Source organism: Leptinotarsa decemlineata, unplaced genomic scaffold (genome assembly GCF_025532065.1).
Source record: "Leptinotarsa decemlineata unplaced genomic scaffold, Ldec_3_MD MMD2_tig00000035_RagTag_RagTag, whole genome shotgun sequence".
NCBI classification, from domain to species: domain Eukaryota; kingdom Metazoa; phylum Arthropoda; class Insecta; order Coleoptera; family Chrysomelidae; genus Leptinotarsa; species Leptinotarsa decemlineata.
The window spans coordinates 10,201,971-10,223,651 of record NW_027412540.1 but is presented as its reverse complement, the minus strand read 5'-3'; the positions used below and the strand labels follow the sequence as shown (position 1 = coordinate 10,223,651).

Here is a 21,681-nt window from a genome sequence, read left to right as displayed (position 1 = left end):
TTCAAAAGAATTCACGATAAAATTTACGTTAAAACTGGAAGTTGATAATCAATTTCTTTTTCTCGATGTTATAATGAAAAAATCGATAAATTGTCTTGAAACGAATGTTTATCGACAAAAAACTCCCAATTTGTCTGAGATATTGAGACGTATCTGTTACAGTGGGATATATGTATGTGATGATGGGGCAATTGTGACAATACGACGTTAACCATCTTGATTTTATTCAGGTTGAAGCCTGGCCTCCTTCCCCTTTTAACTGAAGTTTGTCAGAAAGACAAACGGGTCACGACTGATGTTTGATGGTGGCATGAAAGTCCTTAGACATCCATACCGCCCTTCGCGTTATACCCCTACCTGGCTGGGGTGAGATAGATGAAGATATTATTCATCTGTTAACGGAGGACATAGGGGCCTCATTCGACAGAGTGTCGGGGCCTTCTATATCGGGAGGGGTCGTCTACAGCGTAATCTATAGCTTCCCTGACTAAATTGTGACAATAGTTTATATCAATCGCTATTTAAATGAATATGCTTCTGCCATCTATTAGATGGAACCCGAAATATACTAGTCTAATGGGCCACCACTAGAAGTTGTCGAAATCTGAACTTGAATTTCAGCTGAGTTCAGATAATCGAAGATTGTGTTCGTGACGAAATATATTATTTTTTTGCCTCTTGAAATCTGGTTATTGGGGTAAATGTATTATTACAAGTTGGGTCGAATGTATCATAACATATCACATTTACCCCGTTTGTATAACTTCCTGTGATACTTATTTGAATCCACCCAAACAGTAAACTAAAATGGTTGTAGACCAAGTTTTACAAGCTTCTTTTGCTATACATATCATGGTTCGATGCTACAAATGAAAATATTTGGTAACTCATCTAAATACTGCAATATCTGATGTTTTAGCAGGCCGAACATCAATTTGTAAGGCAGCAAATCATTCAAAATACCATAATGTAACCCTACATTCTCGTGTAAGAGGTAAACAGTGAGCAAAAAAAGCAGCTGAAGGACGACCAAACTCAATTTCTACAGAAAAAGAAATAGAAAAAAGTTAGTATCCTTCAACAGCAGAAAAGACGAAGATTTGATATGCCCAATATCAAGGGATTCGGATAACACTGTTGAGTTGAGTGTTGAGTAGAAGTAGATGCGTGTGATAGAAAGAAAACAAAGAAATTTGAGATCCACAGGAATTGTGAATATATGTGTCGGATATTGGGTATTGGTAAGATATTGAAACATTATCTGACACTGGTATCGGAACACACGGATGATGGATGGATAGTTAAATTCACACGACCTAGAGAAAACAAATTTGTTTTACCAATAAATGACGACATTGATACTGTATTTCAACAAGATATCATGGAAGTGCTACTTGATCCTATCATTGATAGACGTGGAAAGTACGAATTTCCAGTTTCCTTTCAAAACTTCAATAATCAACAATAACTTCAAGGCATCTGAGAATGTTCTGTGTTCAATTTCATCAGTGTTTCCTTTGTTCTGACATTGTTTTATGAAAGCTCACATTTTTTGTATTTTTTTCAACAAAATAAATCATAAGTAACACAAAGAGCTTATTTTTTCTACAATTGCACCAGACTACGAAATATACTATTCACCTTAAAAATGTTAACTTTCGTTACATTTGTCGGGTCCCTGGGGTTGATGTGATATATTGATATTATTTTAATAAACATATTGCAACATTAAATATTATTTACCTTTCTCATACACAATGAATAAAGAACCATTCAAAAAGTATACGGTTTTTTCCTTGAATTTTTGAAACTTCTCTTAGCTGCATTATATTGAATTAGAGTTGAGCTAATCAAAACGTAAATCACATTTACCCCACTTCACTTTACCTTGTTCCTGTGTTATCATATTTATGTTTATACTCAAACTGAACGTTTTATCCTCTTGTTTGTTCTTTCATACGATTATATCGCCTTAGTGAATTTGTTGATAGTTCGTTGATTAGGGTTTCGGAAGGCATGAAAAATTAAAGACTCAGTGAATCAGCACATATTCTTTCAACAGGTAACAAGTGAATTTGGGATAGCTTTGTGAAAATGCATTGTACTTGGTTGCCATTGCTAAGATGAGAGGTTGAAAACGAAAATATGGAAGTTTGCTGAAGTTTCAAAAAAAAACGATCTGTATATGTAGATTATCGCATTTGACATCTTGACATATTCCATTCTTCCGACGTATGTCAGACGTATGTTTATATTACGCAGTAACTTTTCGGGGTGAACAATTCTATTTGCCCTTTTTTATTCTATAGCAGATTCTCAATTGATTCAGCTCTGTTAATTTTTCAGATTGTGGAAGGTTGTACACTCAGAGAACAGGAAAACATATCGAGTCCTCCATAAAAAAATGTCATTCAGAGAATAATCAGAGATTCATTTTGTAATTATTTTCAACACATCGAAGTGTTCTCACGAAGAACTATTTCTAGGACAGTTCATTATAAATGTGTGTAGGCCATTCAAGAAAATGATGACTCAATCTTTTCCTAGACAAGTCTTGAAATTAATCGTTTTGTTTCAACAACCGGTAGAAACATAATATACAATGGAATAATATTCCCATAATCTTCAAACCGGACGGTACGGCGCATCCACACAATCTGATGAACCACTTGATATCGCGTAACAGCTGTAAGTAAATATTATTTTCGCAATGAAACAATTGAAATGCAATATTGTGGGAGAATTAAATTCGAAATGGTATTGCTATTGCTGTAATCTGTTATTAAATCATATTTCCGAAATACAGTTACCATAAATTGTTATTGGTGGATTACAAACACCTTCAAGAAATCTTCAAGAAGAGAAGGAGTAGTTTTATGTGGTTTTTATAGTGCTTAGGATAAACAAGTGAAAGATTTTGGAACTGACCCTATAAAACTTAGGATAAATATTCGTTTTGAGGGCACCCGGCGATTTTGAAAAAAAATTTGAGTGTACTTACGTATTTTGATGCATAGATTACGAATCCGAAAGAAAAAAGCGGTGCTCTCCCTTATTTGCAAAGTTACGGCCCTTCTAAGTTCAGAAAAGGGAAACTTTTCAGCTTTCTTTTTCACAAGATAAACTATTTAAAAAAACAAGCATTTATTCACTAGTTCACCTTTACACCTTATTTCTCCTTTCTTGACACTTTTCACTTCAACAATCAACATTTTTACAATAAAAATGTTGAAAAATATACGGAGCTGTTTTTTGGTTATATATCTCTGTATTTTATGGATAGTTGGTGCGACTGATGCTGTCAATATTCCTAAAGTAATTCAAATGTTTTTTGCCTTCATTCTTTAGATCGTAAATTGGTTTTTGGTGATATATTAAGACAAGATGGATTTAAGAAGTAAACTAACAGCAGCAAAATAATCCTTGTGAGTATGAGTTATATTCGAAATAGTAGGCGGTGGCAAATACCGCTTTTTTCTGAAATGTCATTAGTAACTAACCTAACAATAGAAGAATGTCACCAGAAGAAGCATTCGTTTTCAAATCAAGTTTTTTATAAGAAAAATGTTGATTGTTGAATTGAAAAGTGTCAATTAAGGAGAAATAAGATGTAAAGGTGACCTAGTGAATAGATGCTTGTGTTTTTGAATAGTTTATCTTGTCAAAAAGAAAGCTGAAAAGTTGCGCTTCTCTGAACTTTGAAGGGTCGTGACTTTGTAAATATAAGGAAGCGCCGCTTTCTTCTTTCGGATTCGTAATCTACGCATCAAAATACGTAAGTACACTAAAAATTTTTTTCAAAATCGCCGGATGGCCTCAAAACGAATATTTACTAATTTCAGAGTTTGCTTGTAGTAGACCAAGTATTTGTTATCTATAACCAAGTTGGTTTGAGCCATGTTCCAAAACAAATGCCAAAACACCTCGCTATGGTTTTCACCAATGTACAGAATGATTCAAGAGGAAAGTATATTTGTACAATTTATTATTTATATGTGTAAATTGGTTTAACTATAATGATGTTGTGCGATGAGTCGCTAGTATCATATCAAGGATGACTGAAGTGTATCTTTTGTATTCATCTCTTCATTTATGAAAAAGTCACTGTGAAAGTGTTATTGAATAGATACGTTTATTGATTCTGGAATATCAAAATAATAGGTAGAGTAAACACTGTGAATTTGAAGATTTGGTAAAATGTAATAACCTACCAACTTCTTCAAAATAGTATTTGCAAGAGAAATTGTAGATTTTTTTCTACTATATGCGAACCGTCTGACTTCTTTATTTTGCCAAGTCTTCAGAAAACTCTGTAGCATCATTGCCTCATTGCGTTTTTCTCCCATCTTTCTCATAACACCTAATTAAAAAATCTTGTTCCACAAACAAGTTTGTGCAGGTTGAAATTTGATATACAAAACTAATTGAATGCTCATGAATTTAGTGGGATTTGAAGACATTAATTATTATGTTTCATCATCCTCATTTATTCTTCATTATTCAATTGATTGTTCTTCTAATAGTTTTTCTCTTCGGTTATCTCCTCAGTGAAATCCCCGTTGAGTTGAAAATCAGTTTGGTAAAAATCCGCGCACCTTCCTGATATATTGATCAAATTTTGAAACCTAGGCACTAAGTTCAGATAAGTTGAAGCCCTTCCTGGTGATGTGCGAGACTATCAAAAAGGTTTGTTAACTTGCTTGAGAAATTAATGCTGGTCCAAAAATTCATCGAGAAAAACCAAAGGGTTATTTTTCATCAGATGAATTATTTCCTGATAGATTTTAGAGATATTTCATTCCTTTTATCCACTCTGTATTTGTACATAAAATTCATTCTCAATCAACACCTTAGAACAAAAACCGACAATAGATGTTTTTTCAGAAATATTTGAAGATCAGCCTAGGACCGTGAAGCAAGGAGAATTCATAAATATATATCGAATATACTCTCCACCTACGAAGAATATTTATCGAATTGAGAAGGTATATAGATACATATTGAAGTATATTTTGAAGTGTAGGATGGCTATTTGATAAAAACAATAGATGGCTTTGATCGTTTATTATAAAAAGTATAAAAAAAATTACGAATAGAAAAATATAAAATCTATATACAGGGCGCAGAGAAGGTACTTTCAACTCCAATCAACAAATACTGGACATATGTATAATACGATCCTGTTTATGAAAGTTATTATAGACCATTAATATTTCTTAGAAAATATTCCTTCGTCCATAATTGATCTTTTACAATAGTCATAAATAGAATACTTCGGCAAAAATCATTGGTTTTAAATTTCGTTCATTTTTCAGAATTTTCTAACAAGGCTCCTGAAATTTGTCAACGGATTATTCTAAAACATAAAAAACAATTTTCATCGTGCCTTTGATATCTACACAGCTATTTCGTACCATGTCGTACCATGTGTATATATAGTTGTGTTATATTTGAAAAAGATGGAATCTTGAAGAATCACCAAACACTGCAAATACTGGCCAAAATTATTGAGTAATTCAGAAGTCATCAACTACAAACTAGAGATCTTTTTGGTTACTATATACTATTTACTGGAGAGAAGATATCTGCGCTAATGGTATGATAATGAGATACTCGTACGATGATATGAATCCACATAATTCTACGTGGAGTCTACAAATCCTTTACACAGCTCCATATACAGTACTGGGAGGCGCCTTATTATAACCGGTGTTATATGAATCGTAATGATTATTATTGTAGTTGTAGTTATCATGCCCAGCTGCCAAATTGTTTATTGCTGAACTTGTCGCAGGTCCTGCAGCGTATCCAGCTGAAAAGAGTAATTATTTTGAAGGTTTCAAATACAAAAATAACAAAGGAATAGTTTAGTCTAATCATGATATGATTTTCGAAAGAAATATTGCAAGAACTTCATCGACAGCTTACCTCAACTTTTGTGTTAAATTGAAGTTACTGGATACCAATTTCAAGGAAAACGCTCACTGCGTTTCTTTTATATATAATTATGATTTAGGTGACATCTTTTCTTGAAGTTGAAAAAACAAAGTATCATTCATAAAATTATTTTGGAATTATAAAATGTAATTTTGTATTGAACTTAACGCATAATATTGTGGTCAAATGAATAACCAGACTTGAAATTAGAGAACATTGCCGACATTAGTCTGAAAACTGACAAACCTTATAGGGAACTCATTGGTATTCTTATCGTCACTATGCTAAATACACGACCAGGTATTTGTTTTGCAGTGAATTATTTGAGTCGCTTTCTAGATTGTGCTGGAGAGGAACACTGGAAACACCTCAAGAGAGTTTTGAGATATCTGCGCGGAACTTCTGAACTGAAACTTTGTTACAGGCGACGAGAAAAGGCCACAGTAATTATGTTTTGCTGATTCAACTTCTGTTATTCATTCAAATCATTTGGATCATTTCTTGGACAACAAAGAAACAGCTGTGTGTTTCACGTTTAATTACTGAAGTACGTTGCTGCTTGCAGTGCTGCCAGAGCTGCTTGTGAAAGAATTTGGTTGAAGAATCTAATAACTGACATGAGAATAGATTTTTGTAGTCCTATACAAATCAGGACTACCAGGGATTTGTTCAGCTTACCAAGAATCCCGATACAAAACGGTCCAAACATATTGATATCAAATATATCTTCATCAGAGAAAAAGTTATTAGCAGATTAATAGAGCTGAGATATGTGAAATTGAACAGGCAAGAAGCAGATATACTGACAAAAGGACTAACAAGAGCTTTGAAGTCTATTAGGATTAAATGATGGTTTCTTATTCAGGAGGGTTGTTGAGGAATGAACATGAAAACATCACTCAGTTTAGTTGATTTATACTTTCATTTTATCTAGTTTTATACTGTTGCTATTGTGTTGCTATTGATATTGTATTGATAAAAAAAGAAAAACAGTTTTTGTCAATAAATATCAAAAAAAACATTTCATTTTCTTTAACTGGGAAATTAATTGATTACAAAAAACATGAACATGGAAACTTAGAAAATACGAAGTGGTGGAGGACCGACTAGATGTGTGAAATTGTATTTTGAGGAAATTGATAACCTGTTTGATTTTACAATAATATGACTTATGGACTTACTATTTCCGAATCCAGGAGCTCCATATTGGTTGGAAGCTCCTCCATTATATCCTCCACCATTGCCATATCCCCCATTATTGTATCCTCTGTTGTCCTTGTTGTACTGATCAGGGAACTGAGCCTCTCCTTCGTATCTGACATCAGCGTGGAATCCACTTTGCCAGTCAGCCCAGTAAGTTACGATCTGGGTCCGACCGTCTGGCAAGGCTACACGGTACTCTCCTCGTACTTGGTTACCATCACTAGATTCTTTTCTGTTGTAGTTGGTGCCTGTATAGTCGTCTTTCACTTGATATCCAAATTCGTAGGATTTTGGCTGCAAATTTGAGAATATTTACTCCCACAAATGTTATATCAATGACAACTATTGAATTTTCAACATCTCATGTCACTTTAGTGAATAACAGTACAGGAAACTCATTAACTACTGATTGTATGCGCAAGTCAATATGACGGGAATCCATCCGACACGAATATCAGAAAAATATATAATCTATTTGATGTGATCAAAATATAATTATAATATAAAACCTAGAAGTGTCAAATTGAGTGTCGAATGGTTTTTAAAGCATTAATAACTGACAGTGATTTTGGGAGGAACTAATAAGAGGAATTGAATCTATTCACAGCCAGCAATAATTTTATACATTATATTATGAGGATGACTAGTAGATAAGGCAGCATTGTAAAATTATTTCAAGACAATTCAGACGCAGGTACCTAGCAGAGGTATCTATGGTATAAAAAAGTATAACAGTGTTTGTATATTTAGTTCAATCTTCTTCTTGAAGATGATCACTTGATGATCGAAATACGTATCGAGGTCTTAGGATAAAACTCCACTAATATTAATTATCAATGCTAATAATTGGCATAGAATTTTTACAATGGATTATAATATTGACGCATTTCAATACAAGTTATCGTGTGAAAATTTCTACCACTATTATTATTATGACATAGAGATTACAGTACATTGATCAAAATTATTTGGAAGTATACTCATTGATAGAATATAAACATCCCTCTAAAAGGCATTCTTTAACTCTCCGTTTCAAAGTAGACATTAATGGGATACTCTTTATATTTGAAGGCAGACAATTGAATATCTTGGAGCCTGCTAGAGAGGTGATTTTTGAAACCTACTATGTTGCTGCAGTTTAATTAGACTTCCATTTCTTGTTGGGTAATTGTGACACTTTGAATTAGTTCCAAACAGTTTTTACAAAAAGCAGACAACTATATATATATATATATATATATATTATATATATATATATATATATATATATATATATATATATATATATATATAGTAGCGTTAAAATCTTTTTTTTCTTCAAAATGGGTCTACAGGAATCTGTGTGTCGAAGACCATACAACATACGTATTATCCTTTTTTGATAGATGTATTTTCGACGGATGTTAATCTCCTCACATTGTAAGATAGTACTGAATAAACCATCGCATAGTAAATGTTCAACAAATGGTCTTTATTCATAACCTTTTGTACCAAGTTGAACCAAGGGATAAAAACTGGTGTTGATTCTTATGCAAACTAATTTATGTGAACTTGACGACCCAACCAGCAGAATCTATATGAAGTCCTGAAAATTTCGTGGTTTCCGACGGATAGATAGTGACATTATTTATATCAACCAGTATAGGCTCTAAGTGTCTTCGGTTGATGAATTTAACTGACACCGTTTTGTCGGCATTGACTATAAATTCATTTGTGTGACACCATTTCGAAAATTTTCGACTTATTGTGTTCAGTTCAGACTATCAGCTGCAGTATCATCGGCAAAAAGTAATATTGATTTTGTACCTAGTTGTTGAGGTGAATCATTGATATAAATCAGGAAAATCAGTGGTCCCAAAACTGAGCCCTGTGGAACTCCAATATCTACGTTGAATGTAACAGAGTTCGTATCATCCCATGTCACATATAATTTCTTGAACTTCATATATGATAGTACCCATGTAAGAAATGTTCCTCTAATACCTATTGCATATAATTTGTTTGTAAGTATATCGAATGGAGTCGAATGCCTTGGATAAGTCAAAGAAAAGCGCAGCTACAAATTTACCTTTGCCAATACCATTATAAATATGCTCCAGGAAAGTTGCAGCCGCTCCTTCCGTTGACTTACCAATGTAGTATCCATGTTGATAGCTACTGATTATATTGTGTTTCACCAAAAAAGGAAATAATTTGTTACAGATACTGATTAAAATGCAATATCAATTCAAGGAGAATAGAGTAATTTCAAATATGTTGAATCTTGGCAAATTGAAACCAAAACTTGAGGTGTAATTGATGTACTCCAACAGCATATGATTTGGAATTTATGAAAATCCCCCGCTATTAAAAAAAGATTAGTATGTAGCCCGAAGTAAAAAAAAATTTAAACTAAAATATTTTTTTTAAATCTCAGAATCTACATCAGTATCGTATCATCATCAATGTACTACGTCTTTCATGATTGTTATTTTTTTTGTATCCACGGAAACTCAATTCGCGCACGTGCTACATTGATATTCTATTCGAATTCTTCAACCAAGGAGGAGCATAATTTCATTTGCATGATCACTCAAACATGATTCTTCATTCTACATTCATGAATTTAATTTCAGGAATTGAGTAAGTTTTCTTGTGAAACCCGCTCAAATATTTACAATTAATCGGTTTGGAATTAATGTTATTTGCCTCAGGGAGAAAGATTTAATAAAGTTTAATGTTGAATAACTCACTCACATTTCGGTGAATCATGAAAGAAAAGCACGAATTGTTTTCAATGGTTTTGTAATTTTGAACTATTAACCTTAAACAGAATTCATGCTGTTCATTCAGTGTGTGCAATAATTGTATAATGTATATTCTTGAGTTTATAATGAAAGGCTGTTCATTCAATCAGTCGACATGTTTTTAGAAACTATGGTTGTGAGTTATTATTGTAAAATGATTAATGATTTCATTATAGAAGCCATAGGACATTCATTACCTACTGAGTAGTGGATACATATATTCTTAGCACTATTTCTATTGAATTATTCAAAAGCATTTGACACCATCAATCATAAAATACTTTGTGCTATATTACATTTTTTTTGGGTTCAGTGATGCATCAGTAATGTTGATATCATGTTATCTATATAATATATTACAAAAAGTACAGATTCATGATATTTCTTCTACTTGGAGAAACAAAACGGAAGTACCCCAAGGTGGCATTTTAGGCCCACTTTTCTATACCCTCTATACTGCCACATTTATCAAGAAGTTGAAATCTTTTAAATAGCACCTTCATGCAGGACATCTGCAAATATATTCATTTTTCAAATATTCATATATAGGTCAAGCAGTAACCGATATAAATTTTGATCTAAATATGATTTTAAAAGTGTCCACTGACCATATGTTGAAAATCAATCCAAAGGAATCAGTAGCTATTATCTTTGGAAGTGATAGCATCAGGGAAGATGTAAAAAACTAGCTTGAAAATGGGAGAGTCTGATACAATTTAGACCGTATTCAAAACTTAAAATTGCTTATTCATCATTGAAACTCATATATTCCATAGACAATATTTTTGGATGTAGATGTCAAGAAAATGCTATGTGAGTTGTTAGTTTTATCTCATTTCAACCACTATGACGCTGTTTATCATTCATATTTAGACAAGAACGACAGGTGCCCCATACAAAAAGTTCAAAACTCTTGCATCAGGTTAATGTATCAGAAAAAGATCCAGAATTTCACACGAATTAGCAGATTTGGAGTAGTTGAATATGTTAAATCGCAGACGTTTTCATACAATATTCAAATATAGGAATTCTCACTACTTATATGAACATTTGTCTCATATAACAGATGTACATAAACTGAATTGGCGTAAAAAGATAGTGTTAAACATTCCTATAGATAAAAAGGAAATATTTAAATAACATTTTTCCTATAATACCTCCTCTATGATAAATTTTCTCCATAAATGGGAAAACAATTGTTTCAACATGTCAGAAACTGTTTTTAAAAGTATGTTTAAACAGCATCTGTTGAGCATTCAGAATAACTAGGTCCGGGGCAAGAATCCTGAAAAAAGTTTTAGCTATTCATATATCTCTATATCTATATATTATCTTCTCTTTTCTTTTTTTATAATTTTTTCACTTCAAGCCCTAATAAAATATTTTATTTTTGTAATTTTTTGGCCTTGGTGGAAGAGCAGATTCGCGATCTGAGCCAAAAGCCATTTGCAAATCAAATACAAACGGTTTCTATTTTTCTCTCTCTTGTTTTTTTGTTGTTATCTTGTTATTTCGATGGGAAGTAAATTTATTATAATTATTATTATAATTATTAAATCACTAAAAATTTCTATCATGAAACTGACAGAAAAAATTCAGTTTGGTGAAAAATTACAGCCAAACTACGATTCAAATATAATTTAAATGACACGTATTTTTTCAAACTGCCGATTTTCAAATGAATAATGGTTAACAGGAATGTAGATGAACACGAATAAACTTTCAAAATCATAATACCCATGGTAAATGCCAAGGAATCACCGTAAACTAAACCAAAATATTTCAGTAGGTACTTTATTTGTTCAATGCTATATTTCACATTAGACACGTACAAGTCACACACCACATCAACTAAGATTGCTAGGGTCTAGTTAGAAATTATCATTCCGTTCCATGTTTCGGACGCAGTGTTTTATATTTTGTAATGTTACTCCAAAATTCATTATTTCATCTTCTATCAAGTCACGCCATCACAATAAAAACTTCAGAAACACTTTGTTTTTAATAACTTCTCAAATTATTTTCATGTTCCATTGCTTACCAAAATAAAATATTAGAGCTTTGTACTCGATTGTGGCATTTCAATCAACATCAGTATTTGTGACTCAACGATGTTGTTATGTGTTTATCTGATGATTTCATAATTGTAGATTTGAATCAGGAATGGAAGAGATATTCATTACTCTGTTCGAAAAAAAAGGTGAATTTTCATTTTTCTCTAAAAATAATCATTCATTCATCAATTTCAAAGTAGTTTCCCTCAGATATAATGCACTTGGTCCAGCGGTTTTTATAATTCTCGAAGCAGTTCTGAAAGGTGCACTATCGTGATGCAAAAGCCATTAATTTTTTTCTGGAGGCTTCTTTCGTATTGTTTTTGATAAGCGGCGCAAACTTCAAGATAATACTCGTCATTGACAATTCAACTATGTGGCAAGAATTCCTGATGTACTACACCACGATAATCGGAGAAAACAGTTAGCAAAGCCTTGACATTTAATCGAACTTGGTGAGCTTTTTCTGGTCTTGGTTATCCTGGGCTCTTCCATTGGGACCATTGTACGTTGGTTTTGATGTCATAATCATTTACCCATGATTCGTCACCAGTTATGACCTTCTTAAGTAAATCTGGATCGTTGTTGACGTCATTCAACACTTCCATGAGCGGTGCTCATGCGGCGTTTTTTTGTCGAAATTCAGCAATTTTGGAACAAACTTTGCTGGCACAAGCATCATGCCCACAAGTGTCCAAAAATTGCATGGTACGAGCCAACTGATATGCCAACATCACCAGCAACTTCGACCTTCTTCAAAAAGCTTGTACCACATGTACACATGTTTCTGAATCAGAGTACAATCACCGTATGGCACTGTCAACATTTCAAGTGTACTAAATTTTTACTTGAAATTTGATGGTAATTCTTTGATCCTTTTTATTTCGATAGCAGAAAATCGCCGAACACGCAAAAAACTTAACTTTTATGCCTCTCACCAACAAACTAAACATGATAACAGCTGAAACAGTGAACATATGTTCAAAACGATTGTACCAGCATGAAAAATCGCTGAAATGAATGCACGTTGCTGCGAAATCTGAACATTTACCTTCTTTTTTGAACAGCTTTGTTTATTGTTCGTTCGAGAAATCATCAATATTATTCAATATTCTAGGTTCCATTATCGACAAGACTTGTACAGAATGCGAGGCTCATACACATAGTGCTATTATACGTCATCTCCAAACTGATAGAGCTGAGCATAGAAGTACCTAGAAAACTTCAAATTTCTCTCATATGTATGTGTATGTGATACACATTTGTGTATAAAAAAACATATGCAATCTGCAGGGTGTGACAAGAAGGTCTACTTAAAAAATTTCAAAACTCTATATTGCCATCAGTATGACCAGAGTTTGCGTTAGGTATTTTTCTCTATGCTGTTCTCAAGAGAATGGTCTAACAAACCGAAACCGGTCGTAACAAATAATAAATTTAGTAGAAATGGTTCTTCATCCTATATTGGTTATTGAAGATTTCAATTATTTCGCATTCCACATTTTTTCAGTTGACAGTAACCTTCGTACTACCTGTTATTCTAATACTCTGCCAAACAGTCCTAATGAAACTAATCAAGTGAAAATAATCAACGAGAACGTTGCAAAAATCATCAAATCAGGATTTTATTATGTTCTTCACTAGAGAAGCCCAGAAAACTGCACATTCGGTGAGGTTGTTATTTGCTGTCTCATCAGATTTCTCATATAATTGGTTAAGGTCACTATCAGTGTCTCTCTTTCATGGAAAGAACGTATTAGAAATGGCATAAATTACTATTTTTGTAACTCTGATTGATCCTTTCTGGATCAATGATTTTGACAAATTCAGAGCATCCTAGTAGAGTTGGAGATCATTCATTTCATACAGATACTTTCACAGTTTTTTCGGATATTTTTCCAATCTTTTCATCACAACCTTGTCCTACAACACGATACGATATAAAAATATAGGAAGTTTCATTCAATTTTCGTGACGATACGTATCATATGCATATATGCGTATTATATGGAAAGATGTGAGTCTAAAAGTTGTAACTGAAAGTCAACGGTTGAAATAAGAAACAAAAATAGGGAATTCAATTTTGCATTATTGAACTTATATTTCAGGTATTTTTGATCATGTATAAAACTGGTTCTGTAATATTTGATGTACCTAAAATCAACAATCATTAGGTATCGAAAGATCATAACATCTACGAATTGTCTGCACTAATGAAATCAGAAACTTTAGTGAAAGAAATATGTTAATTATTGAGCTATGACCCAATGAGATGATTGAGTATGAGGAGATTCAGAATATAAAAAACAAAGACATTTGAACTTATATTAAAATTTTGAGAATCAAGCAAAATCTTGAATCAGACATGGAAAAAAATCATTTCACATGATAAAAATATACAAAGTGATTGCTCAACACGTTTTATCAATTGAAAACAATTCAAAATAATCTTACATACCTCTCCACTATCTCCATGATGGTCATGGTGACCTTGGCCGTTATGACCCTCATTGTAGTTAGGTGTTCCATAGCTAGTGAGAGGTGCACCAAGAGGAGTTCCATAATCAGTATTTGGAGGTTCACTTCTTGCAATCGACATGAATGTGATGAAAAGAGGAATGCTTTTCATCTGCAAAAAGTATGTGTTAGAATGGTAATGACAATATCAACATTGAGAAAGTGATTCAAGTTGAAATGTAGGTTGAAATTCAGAAAACATTCATCTGAAATGAATATTTTCTGTACGGATATTGAATTGACTGAAAAATATTCCATTGCCTTCATGATTATTATTGTTGATTATTCATCTTTAGCCACAAATTCAAGTCTAACCATTCATTTTTTTTCATTTTCATCGTTTATTCTTTTCCCTTAATGTATTATGGGCAGGGCATTTCCTTATTGTAGTTAAAAAATCCTACGAAATATTTTTTAAGGTTTATATAAATATGGATCCTCAATACATGATATTGAGTTTTTCTGATTTTTTAAAATAATTTTGTGAATATCTCTTATCTGATTTTCATGAAATCAGGCAATATTTTTTCCAGTAATGAAAGGTTTATTTAACTTCGAATAGATATGAATTATTGAGTTCAGAGAAGGCTTCTGACGCAGTTTAACCAACATTTTTGACTAAAAATGTACGTCACTGTTTATATGAACTTTTTTCATAAACTTATCCACTACACACGTCTCTTTATTTTTTCAGCGCAATCAGAAAACTTTTCATATACATCTTAACGAAGGAGCAACATACATGAAAATGTTGGTTTCAAATCCCTAGCTTTTTGTTTATTTTTTCAGTACTAAACAATCGAGAATTTAAAAATAGAGCTTGTTTTATGAACTATGAGTAGAGAAATGTTCAGTTTCTTATTTTAATGTAAACGGAAACACAAAATGAATTAATGTCACCAATGTAAATTTCATTGATTTTTCAATACTGATTCTGTATTCAGTTGAACTTTAGTCACCTATACTATAATTATCATATACATTTCAGTGATGCAAGTGGAGCTGACAGTATTTTTTCAGGAGAATTTATAACAGAACTTTTCTTACTACCTTATTCATAGCCATAGAAATTATAAAAATGATGAAAATCTCATGACTTCACGATCGATAAAAAAATAATATTTCAAATTCGAAAATGGAAAAGAAACATTGAAGCTACATGAATATTCATAAAATGAATGTTTCTATTCATGTCCACTATTTCTTCATTATAAAAACATTTTCTCAAATCTTTACTCTCGAATCCAAACACAAAGATTGTTCAATCGATATAAGTAAACATATTGCACATTATGAAGTCAAAAGATTTGTTTGTTTACAATGGATAAACTCAAAAACTACTAAACTAATTGTCAGAACTGTTACAGATTTACTTTGTATAGAATAGCTTCTGCCCGTGACTTGGTCCGCGTGAACTACAGAATGTAACTAATTTACCCGCGTAGATCCCGAATCCGTGAGAATGAGAAGCAGCCTCTGTTACATTATTAGTCGGTTTTGTAATTTCAGAGAATATCGATTATAACTTACTCAACATGCATACAGGTAGATGAATTGACATGAATTTCTTAGACTGAAATTTGAAGTAGCGGCTGATGAAAACAATAGCTCAATAGCTCAGATCTTCACAGTAAAGAAGAGTACTTGCTATCGGAACTCACAAAAATCACCAAACCACTTGACTTATTTTGCCATAAATGAAACAGGTTTGTGATGAATTAACTTTATTTCACCTACTCAACTATAGAGCTGTCGATGAGGATAGTTGCTACAGGATATTTTGATCTGAAGAATGTTTGTTATTGTCTATAAGACCAAATGAAGTTTGACTTATTTCTCCCCTACGAAGTTGGATACATTGTGAAACAACTGAATTGATTTATGATTATTATAGTATTGAAGAGCTTTATCATCCAAAAGTAACATTGAGTACCTTTCATCCAGATATACCCACGGGATCAGGACTTACGCGTGTGAATTTGTTACATGTGGTTAACAGCATCATTTCATAAAATGTCTAACGAAAAAAAATCAGATATTTTGAAAATGAATATCTATAATTCCTTAGGTTCCAGCTAACTTCAACATATCCACAGGATATGGAAACCTACAGAAAAATAATAACAAACAGTTAATATTTCTAGTTATAATCAGATTATTTAAAAATAGCGATTCTGTGCCCTTCGCGATTCATCTGAACCACACTTCCGTAACAGTAAGTAGATATTTAGTTCTTCTCTGATGACGGAAACTACATTGTCGAATATTTGAAATATTCAAATCATTATTCGAATGTAAGATCTAGTCGTTCAACAACCTCAGTGTAAACATACTTTTCTTGAAAGTATTTTTTTTCATTTTTCAAAGATTGTTTGAACCTGAGCTGGTGTCGGACCAACAGAATTTACTCCAGGTCGAAAGAAAGTACGAAGTGGAATACACTTTCTCCCAACTGACTTTGAATTATGTCAATTTGAAATTCAATTAGGTCGGCACTCTTTGTGGAAGACGATCAGTTTACATTGTATTTACAATAATGGAATGGAAAGTATTTTCCGATACTATTTTCACAACAAAATTCTTTTGAATACCAATTTTTTTATATAATTGACCCTTCCAATATATAATTCATCGAAAAATTCGAACATTTTTCATCTTTAAAAGTTCTTCCAAATCACTTCAGAAACTACTTTGTCAGATTAATTTTGTTTTGTATCTTCTCAACGACTCTTTCATTTCTCGACAATGATGGTTTATATTTAACAACAAAGTAAATAGTCACCTCAGAATATACCAAATAAATACTACATTTTGATGACCTTTTCTCCTTAATCATATTTTCATGGTAACTAAATTGAAACTCCTAAATCCTAGAGGCTACCAGGTCATTGATGAAGAACAGATACTTTTTTTACTTTTTTCCAATGAAACTTTTTTAAATTTTATAAATTGTAAATTACCGAGAATATGTTCATCAGTTAGTTGACATTTGATTTTGTTATTATTTCCTCAAAGATATTTTTTCTCTACATTCATAATGAATGTTCACAGTCGACGGATGGTAGTCCTTTTTATTTGAAACACTATTTCTACACCAGAATAAAATACTGTATTCCATTCATTCCTTTCGAAATTCTCTTGTTTCTTGAGCAAACCTGATGATCTTGAGAACAAAATAGTTTTTGAAACTGGATGATTTTTTTGACAGTCTTCGATTCATTGTTCAAGCTCTATATGAACATGCAAACACCGAAAAGGAATAGGTATTCAGACCACTGTGGAACAAAAAGATAATTATGTCTAACTGATGAAGCAACAGTGTAGCGAAGCGCCTCATAAATAAAATTTTCAATGTGAAAATTGTATAATATTATCATGAATAGTGTTATTAATTTTCAAGTAACAGGTCATTGTAGTCAGAATTTCAATTTGTTCAGTTCAACAACAGTTTTCTGTGTTTTTCGTGCTATAGAATGGAAGTTTCTATTAGACACGAATTTCTCCTTTCAACTTCAAATTGAAAGGGGTATATTTTCAGAAGAAGTTAATTTTTTGGGAAAGAAAGATTTTGGCTTGCGGTGAAACGTCGGATGTCTACCAGTGAGGACGACAGTGTCCCATGTGAGTGAAATTTTTCCTCTTTCATTTAGTATATTGTGTAGGAATCCTATGAATGATATATGATTCCATTCCACAATGAATGTTTGGGATACAAACTGAATAGAGAAAAGTGTTTTTGTATAAGTCATGAACAGTATAATGTTTATCAAAGACGAGGTGGTTGCTAGAATATTTAAAGAAGGATACATGCAATACTAGTATTTTTGGTATGAACGGTGCCCATCAAGACGCCCAGAAATTCCTTCGATATGTTTTAGAAGGTTAACATGAGGACCTCAATGGAAATACTGAGAAACCTAAACCGATCTTAACGGAGATTGACGAAAAATTGAGCGACAGCGAAAAAGGGCAAGAGTCTTGGCTGAGATAGTTGAACATGAAAAACTCTAAGAGGGTAGACAACTTCGTTAGTCAATTGAAATCTACTATGAAGTGCACACACTGTTGATGCTCATCAGTAAACTTCGATCCTTTCTGGGATTTGTCTCTCCCTATACCACAAAAAACTGGTCAATTGAGTTTGTCACAATGCTAGGATTTCTTCTCCAAAGAGGAAACCCTGGATGGAGTTGAAAAACCAAACTGTTCGAGGTGCAAGAAAGTCCCTATCAATCCATAAGTTTTCCCGTATTTTAGTAATTTATTTAAAAATATTCTCTTCAACGGAAAGATTCAGATGCACTTTCGATTCATAGTGGGACTACTTACAACAGGCATTACACAGCAAATTGCAGACACCCTTATAGTGGCACGTGGAATGAATACTACGATTCACACGTATTCCCAATTTCACCAAAATCGCTTGTAAGTGAAGAGAGATATGTCCTCTTTTATGAACAGGAGATGACAAAGCAGCACTTTTGAGGTGTTTTTTTTCTTTTTCTGTTCTAATAAGCTAATCTCTGTTAATTGATTTGTATTCAATGATGCTTCTGATAATATATGACATCAAAATAATAGTCAGTTTTCGTAAAAGTATTTGTTTCTAAAGTATTTTTATTTCGTGTAATTCAATGTTTATATGAAGTAGATATTTCAATAATGCTTTCTCTTTCACTTTGTGCCTGAAAGTTACTTCTTTGCATGATCTACACATCTTTGAATAGAATTACTTTTCTGAAATTGATTGATTCCTTCCTTTCTATGGAATATTCCCACATGTTTTTATATCAAGAAGAAGACGTAGAAAGCCAAAACCTTTCTCTCCTTTCAACCTTTCGAAGAGCAATTTGAGCAATTTACGATCCATTCGATTCTTGATGATCATCATTTGCAGTTAATTCAATTGCAGAATGTAATAATTTTTTGAAGTATTACAGCGAGAAATAGGTGAATAAACACATTTCCTTTTAATTATACATTAATAAAAACTGAATTATTTTATTTTGATTCGAAGAACAGCTATCTAAAATTAATATTCGAAATGCCCAACTAACCGATATTTTTGAAATAATAACGATTCAAGGTTGACGATGATTACTTAGAACAGTGAATTATGGAAAATTAATTTTTGAAATTATCCAAATCGACGACACTGGTCAATCACTTTTGGAGCTGTTTTCATAGTATTAAATTCCTGTAATGTAATGTAAGTCCATGACTGAATACATTTCTTTTTTTTTCATAATTTAAAACCCACTTTACAAAAAAGGATATTCCCAAATTTTTGATTTTTTTTTATGTATGTTCAGTGGAAATTTCTCACAATATGTATCGGATTTTATTTATTTTTTGTCTGGGAGGAGATTCTTTGCTGGTGTACGAACAGACCCATTCAAATTTGGTTCTAATGACGATATTCGTAACAAAATGGTCGAATTTTTAAATCTACATGAATTGTTCCATGACGAATAGAACAATAATTGTATACTACTCAAACCATTTTTGATTATTTTTTTGTGTTCGAAAGGAAGTACCTACTTAGATGATACTCTCATATAAGATCTGATGATGGAATAGTTTTCATTAGTCGTGGTCATTTTTCGTTGAGTATTTGTCAACTTATTTCAAAGTCTGTTCCATTTAATACAAAAATGAGTATTGATACAAATGTTATTTCCTGCAAGTTCAAATATGGTCACAATTCATATTTGGTTGATTTAAAATTTTCATTAGAACATTTTCGAAATTGAAATTCGGATGCTCTTTTATCAGCAACAGGAATATAATAGTCCTGGTTTGGTGTTCATGATTCATTGATCATTTGCTGTAAAAATAAAAAATTCTGGAAACTGCTGCATGATTTTTTGTATAAAATAGTAGTATGAATTTTCAAGTTTGATATTTGTTGATTCACTGAACTGCAAAACTTTAAAAAAATATTCGAAACAATTGTTATTATAAGGAAGTTCTCTTTTATCCTTATTTCCGCACATTCACATTAGATTAACCACTTACTGCAGTGAACATCTTTGATTAATCCTTGCAAAATAAACCGCAAGATAATACCAGCACTAAAAGTAATCACACACTCGAAATATTTTTTTGTATGAATTGAAGGAGCAAACGCACCACAAACAAAGGAATAACTACTGTTTAGAGAATTATTTTGGTATATATATACCATTCGAGTTATTTGGTAATCTATTGTGTTTTTTCACTAGAGCAATACTTTTACTCTAGTTTACTCCCACGCACTCGAAATATTCCAGATTTGCACTCTCCTTCCTCGAAGTAGTAAATTTGTCTGAAAACGATTCAGTACATTTCGATGTTATCGTTGAAAAAATGACCGCTCATTAAGTTCGATTAGGCGCTCATGTAACGTAATAAAAATGATGGCGTATTTTGCAATTTTTTGCATTTATTATGAGAGTATATTGGGGAACCTTTCCCAATTGAACGTGATATAAAATGAATATGTTACAAAATGTGCCATAAAAGGCTTTTACGATGGATCTTGATGCATAATAAATAACCGACTTGAGAGTGAAAGATGATTAAGTGGTCATATACAAACCTGGATAAGGTCATGTAATAGCATATTTCCCAATATTGTGCGGTTAACTCCTCAAATTAAAGCTTTCTCAACCATATATTTATTTTACAATGATTTTTGTTTTTTAGGAAATAATACCAAAGAGCGACAAACACAGCTTCATTAGAAATTATGCTTTTGGAGTTAATCACAAATATATTTCATATGATGTAAAGAAATACGGGTAGATAGGTAATGTAGTAATTTTTTCTACATAATCACACTAGCCAACAAATAAAAAAATGCGACTAATATTGTAATGGCTATACATGAGAGTTTAAAGCATCCTGACTGCGACTCCAACATAAAAAATTTCCATCATGTAAAGATTTTGAGTTATAGTTATTTTTATTCCATACAAAAATTATACATATTATTGGGAAATATAAAATCAAAACAAAAAAATCAATATATTTTGAGGATAATAGACTTTATTTACAATACACATGGAAAAACATTCAAATGAAGTCTTTTGTGCATAACCTTTTTGCAAATTTTGACTTATGTTTATATCGGTTCATCGTTTTAATATGTGTGATTGATGACTTGTTTACTTTATGGTAATTCATGATCACTTGAATGAAAT

The 21,681-nt window shown here is 32.2% G+C and overlaps 1 protein-coding gene across 1 annotated transcript; it reads right to left on the bottom strand.

Moving 5' to 3' along the window:
* Window positions 1–5,161: 5,161 nt before the first annotated feature.
* On the bottom strand, window positions 5,162–20,693 carry LOC111508937 (uncharacterized). Its single transcript, XM_023164586.2, has 4 exons — window positions 20,516–20,693; window positions 14,439–14,609; window positions 7,119–7,434; window positions 5,162–5,812 (listed from the first exon to the last, which is right to left on the bottom strand). Exons 1-4 carry the CDS (start codon window positions 20,525–20,527, stop codon window positions 5,664–5,666), a joined length of 648 nt encoding a protein of 215 aa, XP_023020354.2. The 5' UTR covers window positions 20,528–20,693; the 3' UTR covers window positions 5,162–5,663.
* Window positions 20,694–21,681: the final 988 nt, after the last annotated feature.